This window comes from Dendrobium catenatum, unplaced genomic scaffold (genome assembly GCF_001605985.2).
Source record: "Dendrobium catenatum unplaced genomic scaffold, ASM160598v2 fragScaff_scaffold_264, whole genome shotgun sequence".
Classification (NCBI taxonomy): Eukaryota; Viridiplantae; Streptophyta; class Magnoliopsida; order Asparagales; family Orchidaceae; genus Dendrobium; species Dendrobium catenatum.
In genome coordinates, this window is record NW_021318726.1 from 1294454 (window position 1) to 1308621 (window position 14168).

At 35.5% G+C, this 14168-nt stretch overlaps 1 protein-coding gene across 2 annotated transcripts; it reads left to right on the plus strand.

The window, feature by feature from the left end:
* Positions 1-573: 573 nt before the first annotated feature.
* LOC110099120 (prohibitin-2, mitochondrial) lies at positions 574-12461 on the plus strand. 2 transcript variants are annotated; one of them, XM_020826177.2, is made up of 6 exons: positions 574-734; positions 841-1031; positions 5233-5349; positions 10284-10454; positions 10586-10798; positions 12035-12461. In XM_020826177.2, the coding sequence occupies exons 2-6, from the start codon at positions 864-866 to the stop codon at positions 12233-12235; spliced, it is 870 nt and encodes a 289-aa protein (XP_020681836.1). In that variant the 5' UTR covers positions 574-734; positions 841-863; the 3' UTR covers positions 12236-12461. The 2 variants fall into 2 exon arrangements, with proteins under 2 accessions (XP_020681836.1, XP_028549206.1); XM_028693373.1 differs by having other exon boundaries at positions 594-770.
* Positions 12462-14168: the final 1707 nt, after the last annotated feature.

The window sequence follows — 14168 nt, forward strand, 5'->3', positions numbered from 1 at the left end:
AAAGTCTAGAATTTGTATAAATTGTACAAAAAGTATCCACAAATCATATGCCTCCATTTCATTGGAATACAGATCATCCAGACTCGATGCATAATAATTTCTCTTTTAGTTTAAAATCATAAACTAACTTTATGTGCATAGAAATATATTTGCTAAGAAAAAAGTTAAAAGTTTTGTGTGATATTTAATATATATATACCGTTAAAAATTGAAAATATATGATTGTTTTAATAATCAATAGATAATGTAGTAATTTAAATAATAAAATTATATTTATATTTTTAGGGAAAATAGTTATCTATATACTTTCAATAAAGTATTCCATATGGCTTATACATTTTGAGTAGATATTTAATTTTATCATGCTGATAATTATTTTTTTATTTTATATATATGTTGCGTCCTGGAGTATTCGCGTATTATCATGGACAAACTTTACAATATAATTAGAGTTAAATAATTTATTTTCCTTACCCAATTATCATATTATTTTTTGTGATTATATAAGATTTATATTTTACACATAGAAACTGTTTTTTTAATTTTAAGGGTTTAGATTTTTAATACCGAATTCCGATTTTGCTCCCGGACTACGCGATCGAATAGATCGGACCGTTAATACATTTCAGTATTTCTTCTTCCCCAATACACTCTTCTCACTTACAGCTACCCAGATCGCCGCGTCTTCTTCCAAACCCCTAAACCCTCTACAGTTCGTCCGTCTCTCCGCCACTGTACGTCCATTTTGTTCCTATCTAGTTAGCATATCTGTAAGCTGTTGAATCTTGTTGATGCTGTAATTTGGAATGCGATTCCATCTTTATTCTTGACCGATTTCAGGGTGGTTTACGAAGGAAGCAGAGATGAGCTTTAAAAATGCGAGGGTTCCGAATGCTGGATCGGCGGCGACTCTCGTGAAGGTTGCGCTCATCGGAGGCGCTGGCGTCTACGCCGCTCTCAATAGCCTTTACAACGTCGACGGCGGTCACCGGGCCATCGTCTTCAACCGCATTCAAGGAATCAAAGACAAGGTATCTGATGCATTTAATTTTAGGTAGAAGTGATTGTGGATTGCTATCGTATTGGATACCGGTATATCACTTGCTAAATCTTTTGATTGCTCGAGGGTTTTGTTTGTTGGACACCACAGATGCATTGAGGCCCTTTCCTGGTGGTTCATGTTTCAAATCGGAAAGTTCGATTACTTTTGAACAGCTGTTCGCTGAAGAGAGGCCTATACTTAGATTGTTACCAAGTTTGTTAAACGCTTCTATTGTTTTTTTTTTTATTTGACCACATGATGCTTGTTGGATCAGGGTTTTTTGTTTTTCTTTTATTGGATGTTGCGGTTTGTTTGGGGATGATGAACTTCTATTGGAATTTGAATTACAGTCTGAGTTGAGCAAGGAAATAAATCAATTATGAGGCAACTTGAATTAGTTTAAGTCGGTTTAAATTATTAATGTATAACTTACATAGCATTATTTCAATCGAACTTAAATATGATCTAGCTTGTACTGACTCGAAATGAACAGCACATAATTCTTTTAAAAATTTAATAAAAATATTACACTTTTTTGATAGAAAATAATTATGAAAAACGATAGCCTAACATATAATTGATTTTTCTTTTGTATTTGTCACCCTCTATATATACATATAGTATAATTATATATAATTTTAGTTTATTCAAGTCATATTTCAAGCAAGTCAACATTGAAATCAGCTTAAAACTTTATTGAGCAAATATTTTGTTCCTATTTTTTACTCGAATGACTCAATTTCATTCTCAATTGGCTCAAAATTCAAGCAAGTTTTGAGTGAGATTCAAAATTTGATTAATATTGTAACAACTTATTAAGAAAATTAAATTTAACGGAGAAGCCACAATGAATAATGAGTTTAAAGAGAATTTGTTTAGGCAACAAGTAAATTTTTTTTTTTTTTTGGGGGGGGAGGGGAAGAAAGTGTTATAGGGGGGGGAGGGGGGGGGGGGGATGTTGGAAGGGTTTTCGAGACTTTGTTTAATATTGCATACTAAGAGGAGTGTCTTGGTGTTTTTTTAGAAAAGTTGCCATGAGACATACCTCATTTTGGTCTTGTTGAGTCATATGACTCAACAAGTCTAAGGTTTGCCTCGTGGTGCACCTTTATGTGATAAATAAGAGGTGCAAGTCCTAAATGTTAATAGTTTGGGTGATTTGAAGATTTTAATTTAAATCAAATATATACCCAAAGCCTCATTTTATTATTAATTACTTCTAATTCTAAGTAGAAATTGAAAAGCTCTCGGATCTATCCCCAACCCCCCCTACCCGCACGCCACTACTACTTATCTGCACAGTGTTGCTCAGCCGCTGTTGCATTGGCACCGTCGTTGTTTTGTCCTGTTGTCCTCCTCCGATGCCTCTCCTCTTATTGGTGAGAACTCATTTGCATTTCATAATCTCTTTTTTTAGATGAAAATATTCAATTGAGGGTTTCCTATAGTAGTTAGAGGTTCCGAGAAAAGCTTAATGGTAAATAGGCAAGATCCGACATGGAAGCATATTGTGCACATGCAAATTGGAGGGAGTGAAAAGACATAGTTGTAGTGTAGTTATTCTGATAAAAATGGTTAAAGGTGATGTATCTAGAATGAAAGGTTTATCTGGTTCTCATAAAGGCATTGTAGTATGTGTTAAAGTGCTTCAGGAGATGAAATAGGAGATTCGTGTTTATATCTATGCTACTATCATAAAAGTGGCTTGTGATTCTTCCCAAATTGAATCTTAGTCATTTATTTTAAATAGTTTGAGTAGATGAATTGAATCATAGCCATATAATATTCACATTTCTAATAAATTTAAACTAGGTAGCTTTGTCATTGTTCAGTAATTGTTATAAATTAATACCAATAAATTTATTAATTAAATCCTTCAGCTGCAGTGATCAATTTGATTTATAAATTATTATTATAAAAATAATTTACATTTCTTCTCAAATAAATATCCGTCTTTAAATTTAACTAATATGTCTTTTGCAAAACGCTTCTTTTGCGTCCAAAATGCTTCATTGGAGCTTAAACACTTCCACACATTAAATTTAAATAATAATTCTTAACCATTGACATCTTCTTATAAGACTATTTATCCTATTCTGTTTCTTCAACATTTGTTTTTTTCTCTGAAATGGTTCTACTTCCTGAAACTCCTTTGTTGGATACGAAAAGCCTTCTTATTGATAATTAGCGCATATAGTGGCGAAGGAAATACTTTAGCATTGTCAATATGGCTTCTTTAATTCCTTCAAATTTCACATCCATGGTAAATAAACCATAGCTGAACGGCATAACTTCTTAAAAAACCCTCTGAGGAATCACCCTTCAACAAAGAATTTGTTCCTCCCTTGCCCATTTAACCTCCAACTAAAGGGTCAAGGGAGCTGGAATTTGTATAAACTATCAAGGAGAAGAGGAAGATCTCTAATCTCAATCCCTGCAAGCCATAAATCCTGACCTTAATACTTTTGTTGAAGACTATGACAATGACAGGACATCCTTGTGGAAACTTCTGTAACTGTCAGTAAGGATCGGGTGGTTAATCTCCAAAACTCAGTGATGTAGAACGAAAATTGAACTTTGCTAGCGAAAGAATCTCTTCTCCAAAACCTGAAGGAAATTATGACTTTTTTGCCAAAAACCTGAGAAGAACCTCAGATTTCTCTCTAGAAAATAGAGGTTCTCTTGATTTGAGAGAGGATGCAAGCTCTAAACCTCTTCTCTTAAAATCTGAAAACGGTTTCAGAGAGCCCGGACCCATCCTGCGGCTGGTGGAAACTCCGACTCCCTCCCATAGGGATTTCACTAACGTTCTTCCCAAAGAACACAAGTGCAAAACACAATTTTTTTTTTATTAATCCATCATTCCCTATTACAAGAGCAAGAGCCTCTATATATGGGCTTTAAAAGAAAATAAAAGACAATTTTGCCCATTGGGCTTACATAAGACAAGAGGGTAAAAAAGGGAAAATATAAAATTAAATAAAAATACACTTAATAAACTAAAATGAAATAAAGTGATCTCGGCCGTCGATCTTCAGCTCCTCCTTGGATAAGCATGGACGGTTGGATGTCTGCATCACTCAGTGTCTTCATCATTTTAATTGTGCCTTATTAGATCATAAATAATTGCAACTCTTTCCAGTTATTTACTTGTACTTTTAAGAATGAAGATGCAATGGTGCACCTATGGAATGCAAAACCTTCACATTTATCTCTCTCTCACAACACATGCGTCCTTGATAGGGGCAGCACTGAAGTGAATTCAGCAAATAAATAACAAACGGGTATGCATCATGTTTTTTGTCAGTGTAGTTGATTGTTCAAGTTTTGAGATATTGATGAAATGGTGGACCTAAGGAATCCTTTGGTTTTAACTAGTCAGTTTATTATTATTATTATTATTATTATTATTATTATTATTATTATTATTATTATTATTTTATTTTTTATTTGGTTGTAATAAGTCAGATGATATGGGAAGAACCCATTTAAACCAACTTATTTTTCCAGCATTTACCTTTCTTGATGGTAAAAATATTCTAATTTTTTGTAGCATACATCCTACATCTATTGTATTTTAGATGTTGTTTTTTTTAATATATATTTAATCATAAAGGAGTTTTAGTTGTTATGTAATGTGATTTTTGATATAATTGTCTTCAATTCATATTAACCTAGTGTCTACATTCCAACCTTGTCTCTGCTATGGAAGAAGATTGTGCACCAAATGTGATTGTTTTGAGTTTGGGTCTGAATGTAAAATAAGCCGGAATACACACAGTGCAGAGTAGCAATCAACAGTATTGTAATACTCAGAATTTGAAGTTTGGTCTGACTGTAAAATAAGCCATGGTATGCATTCAACTAGCATTCTAATACTCATCCAAAGAAAGTGATTCACCTTGGAGAGGAGTGATCACTGAGGTTTAGCTTAGATGTTTGGAATAGAACAACACTGTAGTAGCCCAATAAAGAATTAAGATGGAAAGAAAAGCATTATTTTGAATGAGGGTTTTGTGGGAAGCAAGCTCATTTGTTCATTTTTTTTGTTGTTTAATGTTCTTACATCTTTTTGTGAGTTCTGGGTAAGTGATCTGCTGGGCTAGTTACTGATATTTTTCTTTTATATGCATAATAGTTTCTTAGTTTTGCAAATCATTCTTTATTTGATTATGAGAATATTTGTGCAGGTTTATCCTGAGGGAACTCATTTGATCATCCCTTGGTTTGAGAGACCAATCATATATGATGTTCGTGCTCGTCCACACCTTGTCGAGAGTACTTCTGGTAGTCGTGACCTTCAGATGGTATGCTTTCAAAATATCATCCAACTTATGCATTTGAAATGTTTGCCCCTTCTCATCATCTTAATTTATTGCCAGAATGGTAATCGATTGGGAAGGAATGCAACTAAGGATGCCTTAATCATCAAATTCACGATCATATTGTTATTTGGGGTTTTCACCTATAATGTACTGAAATCTCTTTTAGTTAGATTTATGACACCTAATTCTTCTTATTACTCATATGGCATTCAAACTTCTTAATTGCTACAAAATTGAAAGTACCACCTCATTTTCGAAATGTTATTATAGATGACCATGGTTTGTTTATACTTTTACCAAAAAAATTCCTTGCCTTGTCACCTTAAAAAAATATTAGTGTGAAAATTTGTCAATTTAGATCTGCAATGCTTTATGATGCAGAAAAAGAGAAGCTTAATATTAAGTTAAGTGTTGCAGAGATGAGGGTGCTCAGGTGGATGAGTGCCTTTACTCTTAGAGACATGATACGAAATAAACATATATGTGAAAAAGGTTGGAGTAGCTCGAGTGGAAGATAAGATTAAAGAGAGCCGCCTTAGATGATTTGGTCACATAAAACGTTGACCTTCTGATGACCCAGTTAGGAAAGTAAATGTATTAGAAAGATACAGGTAGACCTAAAAAGACTTTGTTAAAAAATATTAGAAATGACCTTTCTTTATTAGATTTAAATGTGAATTTAACTTTTAACAATGCACAATGGAGAAAAAGGAATAAATGATTCATGTAGCCGACCCCACATAGTGGGATAAATGCTTGATGTAGTTGTTATTGTTGTTGAACAATTGGAGAAAACGTTCCATAAAGGCTAGTGCATTGGAGGCAAGAAGGAGCAAATCCATTTGTCATTGTCAAACATGTGTCGAGTTATTTCCAATTTAGTCATTCGGCTCTATAAAATGGATCTTAAATGATCCCTTGATAGAAATTGATGAAAATTGAGATATAAAATTTAGTCATCCAAAATTGAATAGCTCGACCTTTAAGGTAAGACTTAGCGATCCTAATCTGGTGGGACTCAGGGATATGACAAGATTCAAAATAATCCTCTAGTTGTCTAACCCAATCCCTAATGTCATAAGGGTCCAAGGAACCATCAAAGGTGGGTAGACGGTAAGGTGACTCTAAGTGAGGTCGTTGTGGCTTAAACTCTGGTCTAGGTTGAAAGGCAGAGTGGGATACATAATTCGAGTGGGTATAGTCAACAGGTTTCTCTGTCATAATTCTAGTCATATTGCCCACTAGGTTAACAATGTCATCTAAACTCTTTTGGAGTCTTATCGGGTCCATTGGGAAGCGTCAAGTGATACTCAAGGATTGGGTGTAAGGGACGTCATATAGACACTAAGTTAGGCTCACTTAGACTCACTACAAAGTGCCGAAAAAAGTTCGGACAGCAGCTACACTAGTGGGTTAGGTAACCTAGGCACTTAGGAAGGTTGTTAGGTTGAGGACAACACCTTAAACGCTTAAGAAACTAGCCTACAGCTCACTAGATGTGTGCAGGAATGAAGTGGGCAGCAAACTACAACATGGCATAAAGTTATCTAAGTGTTTAGGAAGGGTTTTAGGAAGTGGACAGCACCTAAACACTCTAAAACAACACTCCTACAGACTCCAAAGGGTGCGGGAAACAGTAGGGCAGCAAACTAATGTGGAGGACGAAGTCACCTAAGCCATTTGGGTGGACTGTAGAGCGTGGACAGAAAGTGAAAGAGTCCTAAATCTAGCCCAAATGGTTACTAAATGGTGCAGATTTTGTGTGGACAGCAAACCATAAAATGTGTAAGTAACCTAGACAACTAATGAAGCAGCTAGGTTAAGGACAACACTTGAACCATTGATAAACAAGCTTAACAACCTCCAAATGCATGCAGGAATGCAGTGGTCAGCAAGCATAAAATGTAACTAAACTGATTTAAATGATAGAATGCATGCAACAACGTGTAAAATTAGTTAAAACAACTCCTAGGCTGATGTCTAGCATGCAAAACTAGAGCAAACCATGCTCTGATACCAAGATGATGTGGAACGTACATGCGATGATGGGTTTCATAATGAAAGCTTGCACGCTTAATTTTAGATAGAACCAATAATTATATCTTTATAATAATTTGAACGACGAGATAAAACATTAAGAACGGAAAAACGAGCTTACGGTTGAATCACACGGGTAAGAGTTAAGATCACATAACAATCAAGTCAATCTAACGTTGCGTACATGAATGATTTTCCACAAATATCCCTAGACTAACAATAAGATTAGTTGCTATGAGAAGATCCCTCACACACAACTCATCCAATTATTAGGTTCTAGCGGAGAAGATTAGCATGATTTTCATGAATCAAGATATCACAACAATAGATAAGTTGCTACAAAGATAAAAGGGTCGGATGATGAGTTTACCCAAAGAAATAGAAGACATGAAGCTTTAGTGGCTGTTTGAATGCTTGAGATGAAGTAGACGGCAACAAAAAACCTTCTTGATGTGGTGGACAGCAATCGGAAACTTTAGGACAGCATCCGAAGCTCTCCCGACTGGCTGGACAGCAGGAAGAGATGCCGAATTCCTCTGGACAGCAGCAGTTTGGTCTTGGACAGATCTTGGACAGCAACCTTGAAGGTACAAGAGATGTTGGACGGCTCTTCTAGGCTGCTGGAAACTCGGGACATCAAATTGTGGGTGTCCAGTGTGCTGGACAGCAAGATCTTCCTACTGGCATAAGGGGGCAGCAAGCCAAACGTCAGGACAGAGGCAGTTTGGACTTTGGGCGGGACTTGGGGAGGTGGGGGTGAGAGGGAATAATAGAACCGTGAGCAAAAGAGGGAGGAGTCACGGGTTGGAGAGGGGAGAGGGTGAGACGGGTGGAGCTCAGTGGGAAAATAACAAAATCTGAATTCAATTCAGATTTTTACTTCAATGATTGAGGACTTAATCTCAATTTAGAGAATTCAAATTTGAAAATTAGTCGGTAAAGGCAAGACATGATGGTGAATTATTAAAGAATTAATTGTGGGAGAAGGAGAAGGGAGGGCCGGCCACAAGAGGAGGAGAGACAGGTGATTTAGGAAGAAGCGGGGACCACCACTTAATTTCAGGTTTTGCAAAAACTGAAATCAAGTTTCAGTTTTCTTAGGGAAAAAAAAAACTTCCTAATTAAGAGATCAATCAATTTAATAATAGGAATGCCAAATGTGAAATTTGAAATCCAATTAAATTGAAAGCGTAATTCAAGGAGCCAAAATAGGAAACAAGTAATGGCTCATAAACATCTAGAATTTCAAATTTTGAAATTCATGGGGGGAAAAAGGAGCCGGCGGTTGGAGGAAGGAGGCAAGGGCAGCCAAGGTGGGGAAGGGTGGCTGACCGGCGGGAGCTGGGGGCCTGGTGGCTGGCGGCCTGGGTGGCTAAGGGAGCAGGCGGCGGCAAGGCTGCAGGCCGGCGGGTGGCTGGCCTGCTGCTGGTCGGCGGCTGGACAGGGTAGGTGGCGGGAGTGCTTGGTGGAAGGGGTTGTGGGGAGGAAGCTCAAGAAGAATACAATCCGGGTGTATTCTTTTGAGTTTTCACACTAATTGATTACAAAAATAAAATGGAGGAAGGTCTAGAACTCACAAAGAGATCTAGCTCTTCTCAAAACTCACTAAGAGATTTGAGAGAGAGGAGGCACTCACAAAGAGAACACAAAGTAATTTTCATTTCATCAAAAACTAACTCTTACATGAGAAAAGGGCCATATAAATAGGCCTCAAAATAACAAAGAAAGTAAAGTACTAAAATGCCCCTTGGGCTACAATAGCTACCAAATACCCATAAGGGTAAAAACGGAAAAACATAAAATAAAAATAAACTACTACATAAAATGATGAAAATACAAATCATGATCGTGGCCGTCGATCTTCGGCATCTCCTGAAGGTACATGTGTCGAAATCGCTACTGATGTCCCCATCATTACCATTTCCCTTTTTGCTGAAAAAGATTCTAATCTTTATAGTGCCTGAATTTCTATTATTGTGAGTGCTAGCATGCCCCTTTTTGTTTATTTTGACCGTTGTGAAAATGATTCTGATCTTTTTAGTGTCTGAATTTCTGTCATATTGAGTGCTAGAATGCCGCCTTTTTGTTTATGTTGACCTTTGTTTTTGTTGTAAGTGAATTTGTGTTGGTTGATCTCAATAGCTTCTATTATCAATGAATAATTTTCTGAACTGAAGAATCATTTCATTTTTATGCTGCTTGTTCCAACCTTTGTTTCACCTGATTGAGCTTTGTTGGCTTACTTTAATATTCCTTGGAATTTTATGCTCATTTGTTTTTGTTAGGAGCATGAGCTAAGGTTGTGGCTTTCACATGCTCACTCAGCCGCCTGTAGTGTAATATGATCTAGCAAGGTTGTTTTAACAAGACATTGGTTGATGGTTACAGCAGATGAATGACAATTGTGATGCTCTACTTTACCTATACTTATGTGGGTGGTATGGGCTTTTTGGAATGACTGTCATATCTAGAATTGGTCATACAAGTCTATGGTGTTTCAAAACCGCCCAACCTTATCATTATTCATGATGCTCATCTTTGGAAAAATTTGTTTGATAAATTATCAATATTAAAGTTGATTATTTTTTATTTTCATTTTTGTAATGCAATGTTAAGTTTCTGAATAATTCTGTATCACTTTATGCAGTATTGTTTGGAGATCAATGCCTTGTGCAAGTTAGCTAAAGTTTGTTTGGAATTATCTATGTTTTGTCTGAGGATAATCTCTCTTTCAGATCCTTTTTTTTTTTGGGCCATGCTTAATCCTTATAATATCATTATTTGCTATCATGCATGTAAATCTATATAAGCCTAGCCATAGGACAATATATGTTGTCTGAGTTCCTGCAGTTTTATATGTTGTAACTTCTGGTTCCTAGGTTAAAATCGGCCTTCGAGTTCTTACCCGTCCTTTGCCCGATCAGTTACCAACAATATACCGAACTCTTGGAGAGAACTATAATGAAAGGGTTCTGCCATCAATTATCCACGAAACTTTGAAAGCTGTCGTAGCACAATACAATGCTAGCCAGCTCATCACACAAAGAGAGGTATCGATTTTGTTAAATAAATAAGTTCAGAACTTCTTTGCCAAAAGCTAAGGTTTCCATATCAATATTGCAGACAAAGATGAACGTTACTTTTTTATATAATTTGAAGAAATATGACATTTTGTGTGTAGGCTGTGAGCAGGGAAATAAGGAAGATCTTGACGCAGAGGGCATTAAACTTCAACATTGCGCTGGATGATGTATCCATTACAACTCTGAGCTTTGGGAAGGAGTTCACTCATGCTATTGAAGCTAAACAGGTGGCTGCACAGGATGCTGAGAGAGCCAAGTTTATTGTGGAAAAGGCTGAGCAGGATAAAAAGAGTGCTGTAATCAGAGCTCAGGTGAGCAATAATTTTATGTATGCTTCATTTGTTTCAAATACTTCATTTTGTTTCCTTTATTGCAGCTTTCTTTAGCCTTCTGCATGTAAGAAATATATATCAATTCTTGGAAATATAACTAAAAAACTACTTTCATTTGACTTCTAACTTTTTAACTTTGTGACACAGCTTGATTTATTTTTTTATCAATCACATCTGTAGTATTCTTAGATTGATAGCTTTTAGTTTTCTGTATGTTGCTGCTTTTGTTTGGCCACTTAACTGCTTGTTGTTGCTCATTTGGACAATTTAATATAGTATTCAGTTCTTTAGTTATGTAAAGAATATGCCTAGGGGACATCTTCTGGGTGGTTCTCTAAATTTCGAATTACTATTCTGATAACAGCAACAAATTTGATGTTTTGAAATTAGGAATTTGCACTTTGTTGTTGGTATAGTATCAACACTTTGATAGGAGTAAATGCAGAATTTAAGAAAACCCTTCAATTTCAGCAAAAAGAATACAAAGACAAACATACAAAAACCCTTTTTATTGAAGTAACGATGAAAGAAATACAAAATATAGTTGGATCTTCAATTTAAGAGGAAGGTCCGGCTCTCTCAAATCCCTGGCCACCGGCTAGAGCCCTCTCAACCTAAACTAAATTCAACAAAACATAACATAATTCTAACCCAAGGGAAAAAAAAAATCTACTTAAAGCATACACTAATACAACAAAATCCCAAAATAGACCTCCCAAATTGGCTTTCCCTCCCCCTTCCCTTATTTGAAAATTCCCCTCGAGCCCCACCCCAAGGAGAGATTATTCTGTGCGGACACCGGACAGGAGAACCATCCAATACCACTTGATATTGAGCGTCGTGGCTCATTTTTATTGGTCTCTGGACGACGTCCGGACTCCGCACAGAATAAAAATTCCCCCCCAATGGGTGCAGGAGTCATCCGTGTGGAACTTTGTTCTGCTTGGCATGTGCTTTGGCTGGTCCAGGTGGAGTCAGGGACTGGCCCAACCATGTCTGATTCAGGTGGGACTGGTCTAACACACTTCTCATATCTAGCATGAATGAAAGATTTTTCTAACCGTATGGACCTGCTACTAAAATGACTGAAACTATAAACGGTATGTGACGCGAAGGGTAAATAGTTGTTTGCAAGGATCGTCGGATCTGCCTCTGCTATTGAAGTTTTTTGTGCATGTTTTTAAGATGCTTGAACTTTTGTCTTTTATTTCGCAGGGTGAGGCCAAGAGTGCTCAGCTTATTGGAGAAGCAATCGCAAACAACCCAGCATTCCTTGCATTGAGGCAGATTGAAGCTGCAAGGGAAGTAGCTCAAACAATTTCGAATTCTGCTAACAGGGTGTTTCTAAACTCAAACGAGCTGTTGCTTAACCTCCAGGATCTCAATTTGGAGAGCACTACAAGATTAAAGAAATAATGTGGGAGAGAAAATTTTGATGTTCCTTTTTGCATGGATCCCCGCAGCAAAGAAACAATCTTCACAAGTAATCTTTGTTATCAGGAATTTTGAAATTGTTACCGTTTTTCAATTCAATAATCTATTCTTACATACTAATATACTATGAGAAGGCCATCATTCGAAAACTAAAGGATTGTTTGTGTTGTTATCCTTATCAAGAAGATATTTAGGCCCGTTTCGTTGATATGGAGTGATTGCCATACTATGCTTTCAAAGCCATGAGAGTTGCGATTTGCTCTCAGGTTGCTTTTGGGTTGGGGCGGATGGTTGATCACTGCTACACGAAAAATTATTATGTGTAGTGTCCGGACATGTGCGGAGGCTAATTCGGACGCGTCATGTCACCCAATGCATTGCACAATGCATTAGATGATGTGGCGCGTCCGGATTGGCCTCCAGACACGTTCGGACTCCGCACAGAATAATCTCTTTGCTCCTTGATAGATAATGTCATTAAAATTGAACACTGAAGTTCCTGTTCAGTTCTTTGAGATTGTCAACCAAGCATCATATTTGTTGACAAAGTAGTGTTTGATTTAGAAAAAGCTATTTTTTCCTTGGACAAAATTAGATTTTATATTCTAGCCAAAATATGGATCTTGAGGTGATTTTATTTATTTTGAGATGAGGGCAATACACGATTGATTAATCAAATTTTATGTAATATTCAGTTCAAATTAAATTCAGTTACTTTAGTATCTATCTTAATTATATTTTAACCAATTCTTCCCCTTCTGCAAATCTAGTTTTATTCCTCCAAAATATGAATCAGTTAATCTAGTAATTTTCATTTAGTAATCATAATCTTGTTTCAAAAAGTAAATAGAGCTTTATTCTTCCCAAAATGGATTACTTTAGTTAGCTTATTGAATAAATGCGAAATTAAATTGTAGAACTTTCATTAGCATTTAAGTAATATAATTCAATGTTCATCGTTAACCTGATTAGTATATCATTTATTCTTAATAGTCTTAACGATTTTTAGGTCACTTAACTTAAAACAACTTATTTAGAATCGAGACTTAATTTTTTGTATTTAATTAATTTGAATACTCTATTAATCAGAATAAATTAGCTTACTAACAATAGTTTATTAATTATTATTAATCATACTTAAGTATTTATGATTTTTAAGTTAACCTCTTTGTTGTCTTGAGCATTCATGGGCCTAAAAGTCAGTTAGTCATAATTCAAATCTTTCATTTACCTTCTTATCTAAGGAACTTTTATTTGGTCCGGTGAACGTACGTAGAGCTACGTTCGGCCGGCACTAAGATCGCAGGCACAAAACGAGAAATACATTATTATTATTATTATTATTATTATTATTATAGTTTTTTACCTTTATTATTATTTTTTTTTACCAACTGTGATTTTTCTCCAGAATTTTGACAGGTGTTAGGGTTCGTCTGTAATAATTATGATTGCAGTTTTTTTATAAAAAAGATTATAGATTTATTATGATGAAAATAATTTTTTTAAGAATTGATGTAAAAAATAGTTTTGCTGCATAAAAATTTATTGAAAATAATAAAAAAATAGTTGTAAAATAAAAATTATAATTGTGATTTAAAAGACAAAGCAATGAAAAAAATGCCCCAAATGAAGCCTTAGTGAAGCTAATGGCAAGATTGTAAACGGTTCAAATTGACAAAAAAGTATGGCTTCGGGGCTTCCACCCTTTTGTCTTACCAGCAAGCTGCACAATAAAATGAATCATATGAGTTGAATGTAATCATAAGAAAATTTGTATAAAAAATAATTGAAGCTTTTTTTCTGCGAAAAAAGACAACAATTTTCAAAATTTGCAAATAATGAAAATAATGTACTTTTTATCAAAGAAAAAAAAAATCAAATTCTATTAATGTTTTTATGTTTTATTTAAATAAAT

Bases quoted from the DNA above. Each gene is read 5' to 3' on its own strand.
- LOC110099120 (XM_020826177.2), top strand. From the start codon at position 864: ATGAGCTTTAAAAATGCGAGGGTTCCGAATGCTGGATCGGCGGCGACT. The intron at 5,350-10,283 runs GTATGCTTTCAA...TCTGGTTCCTAG, and splicing joins GTAGTCGTGACCTTCAGATG to GTTAAAATCGGCCTTCGAGT. The intron at 10,799-12,034 runs GTGAGCAATAAT...TTTATTTCGCAG, and splicing joins GTGCTGTAATCAGAGCTCAG to GGTGAGGCCAAGAGTGCTCA.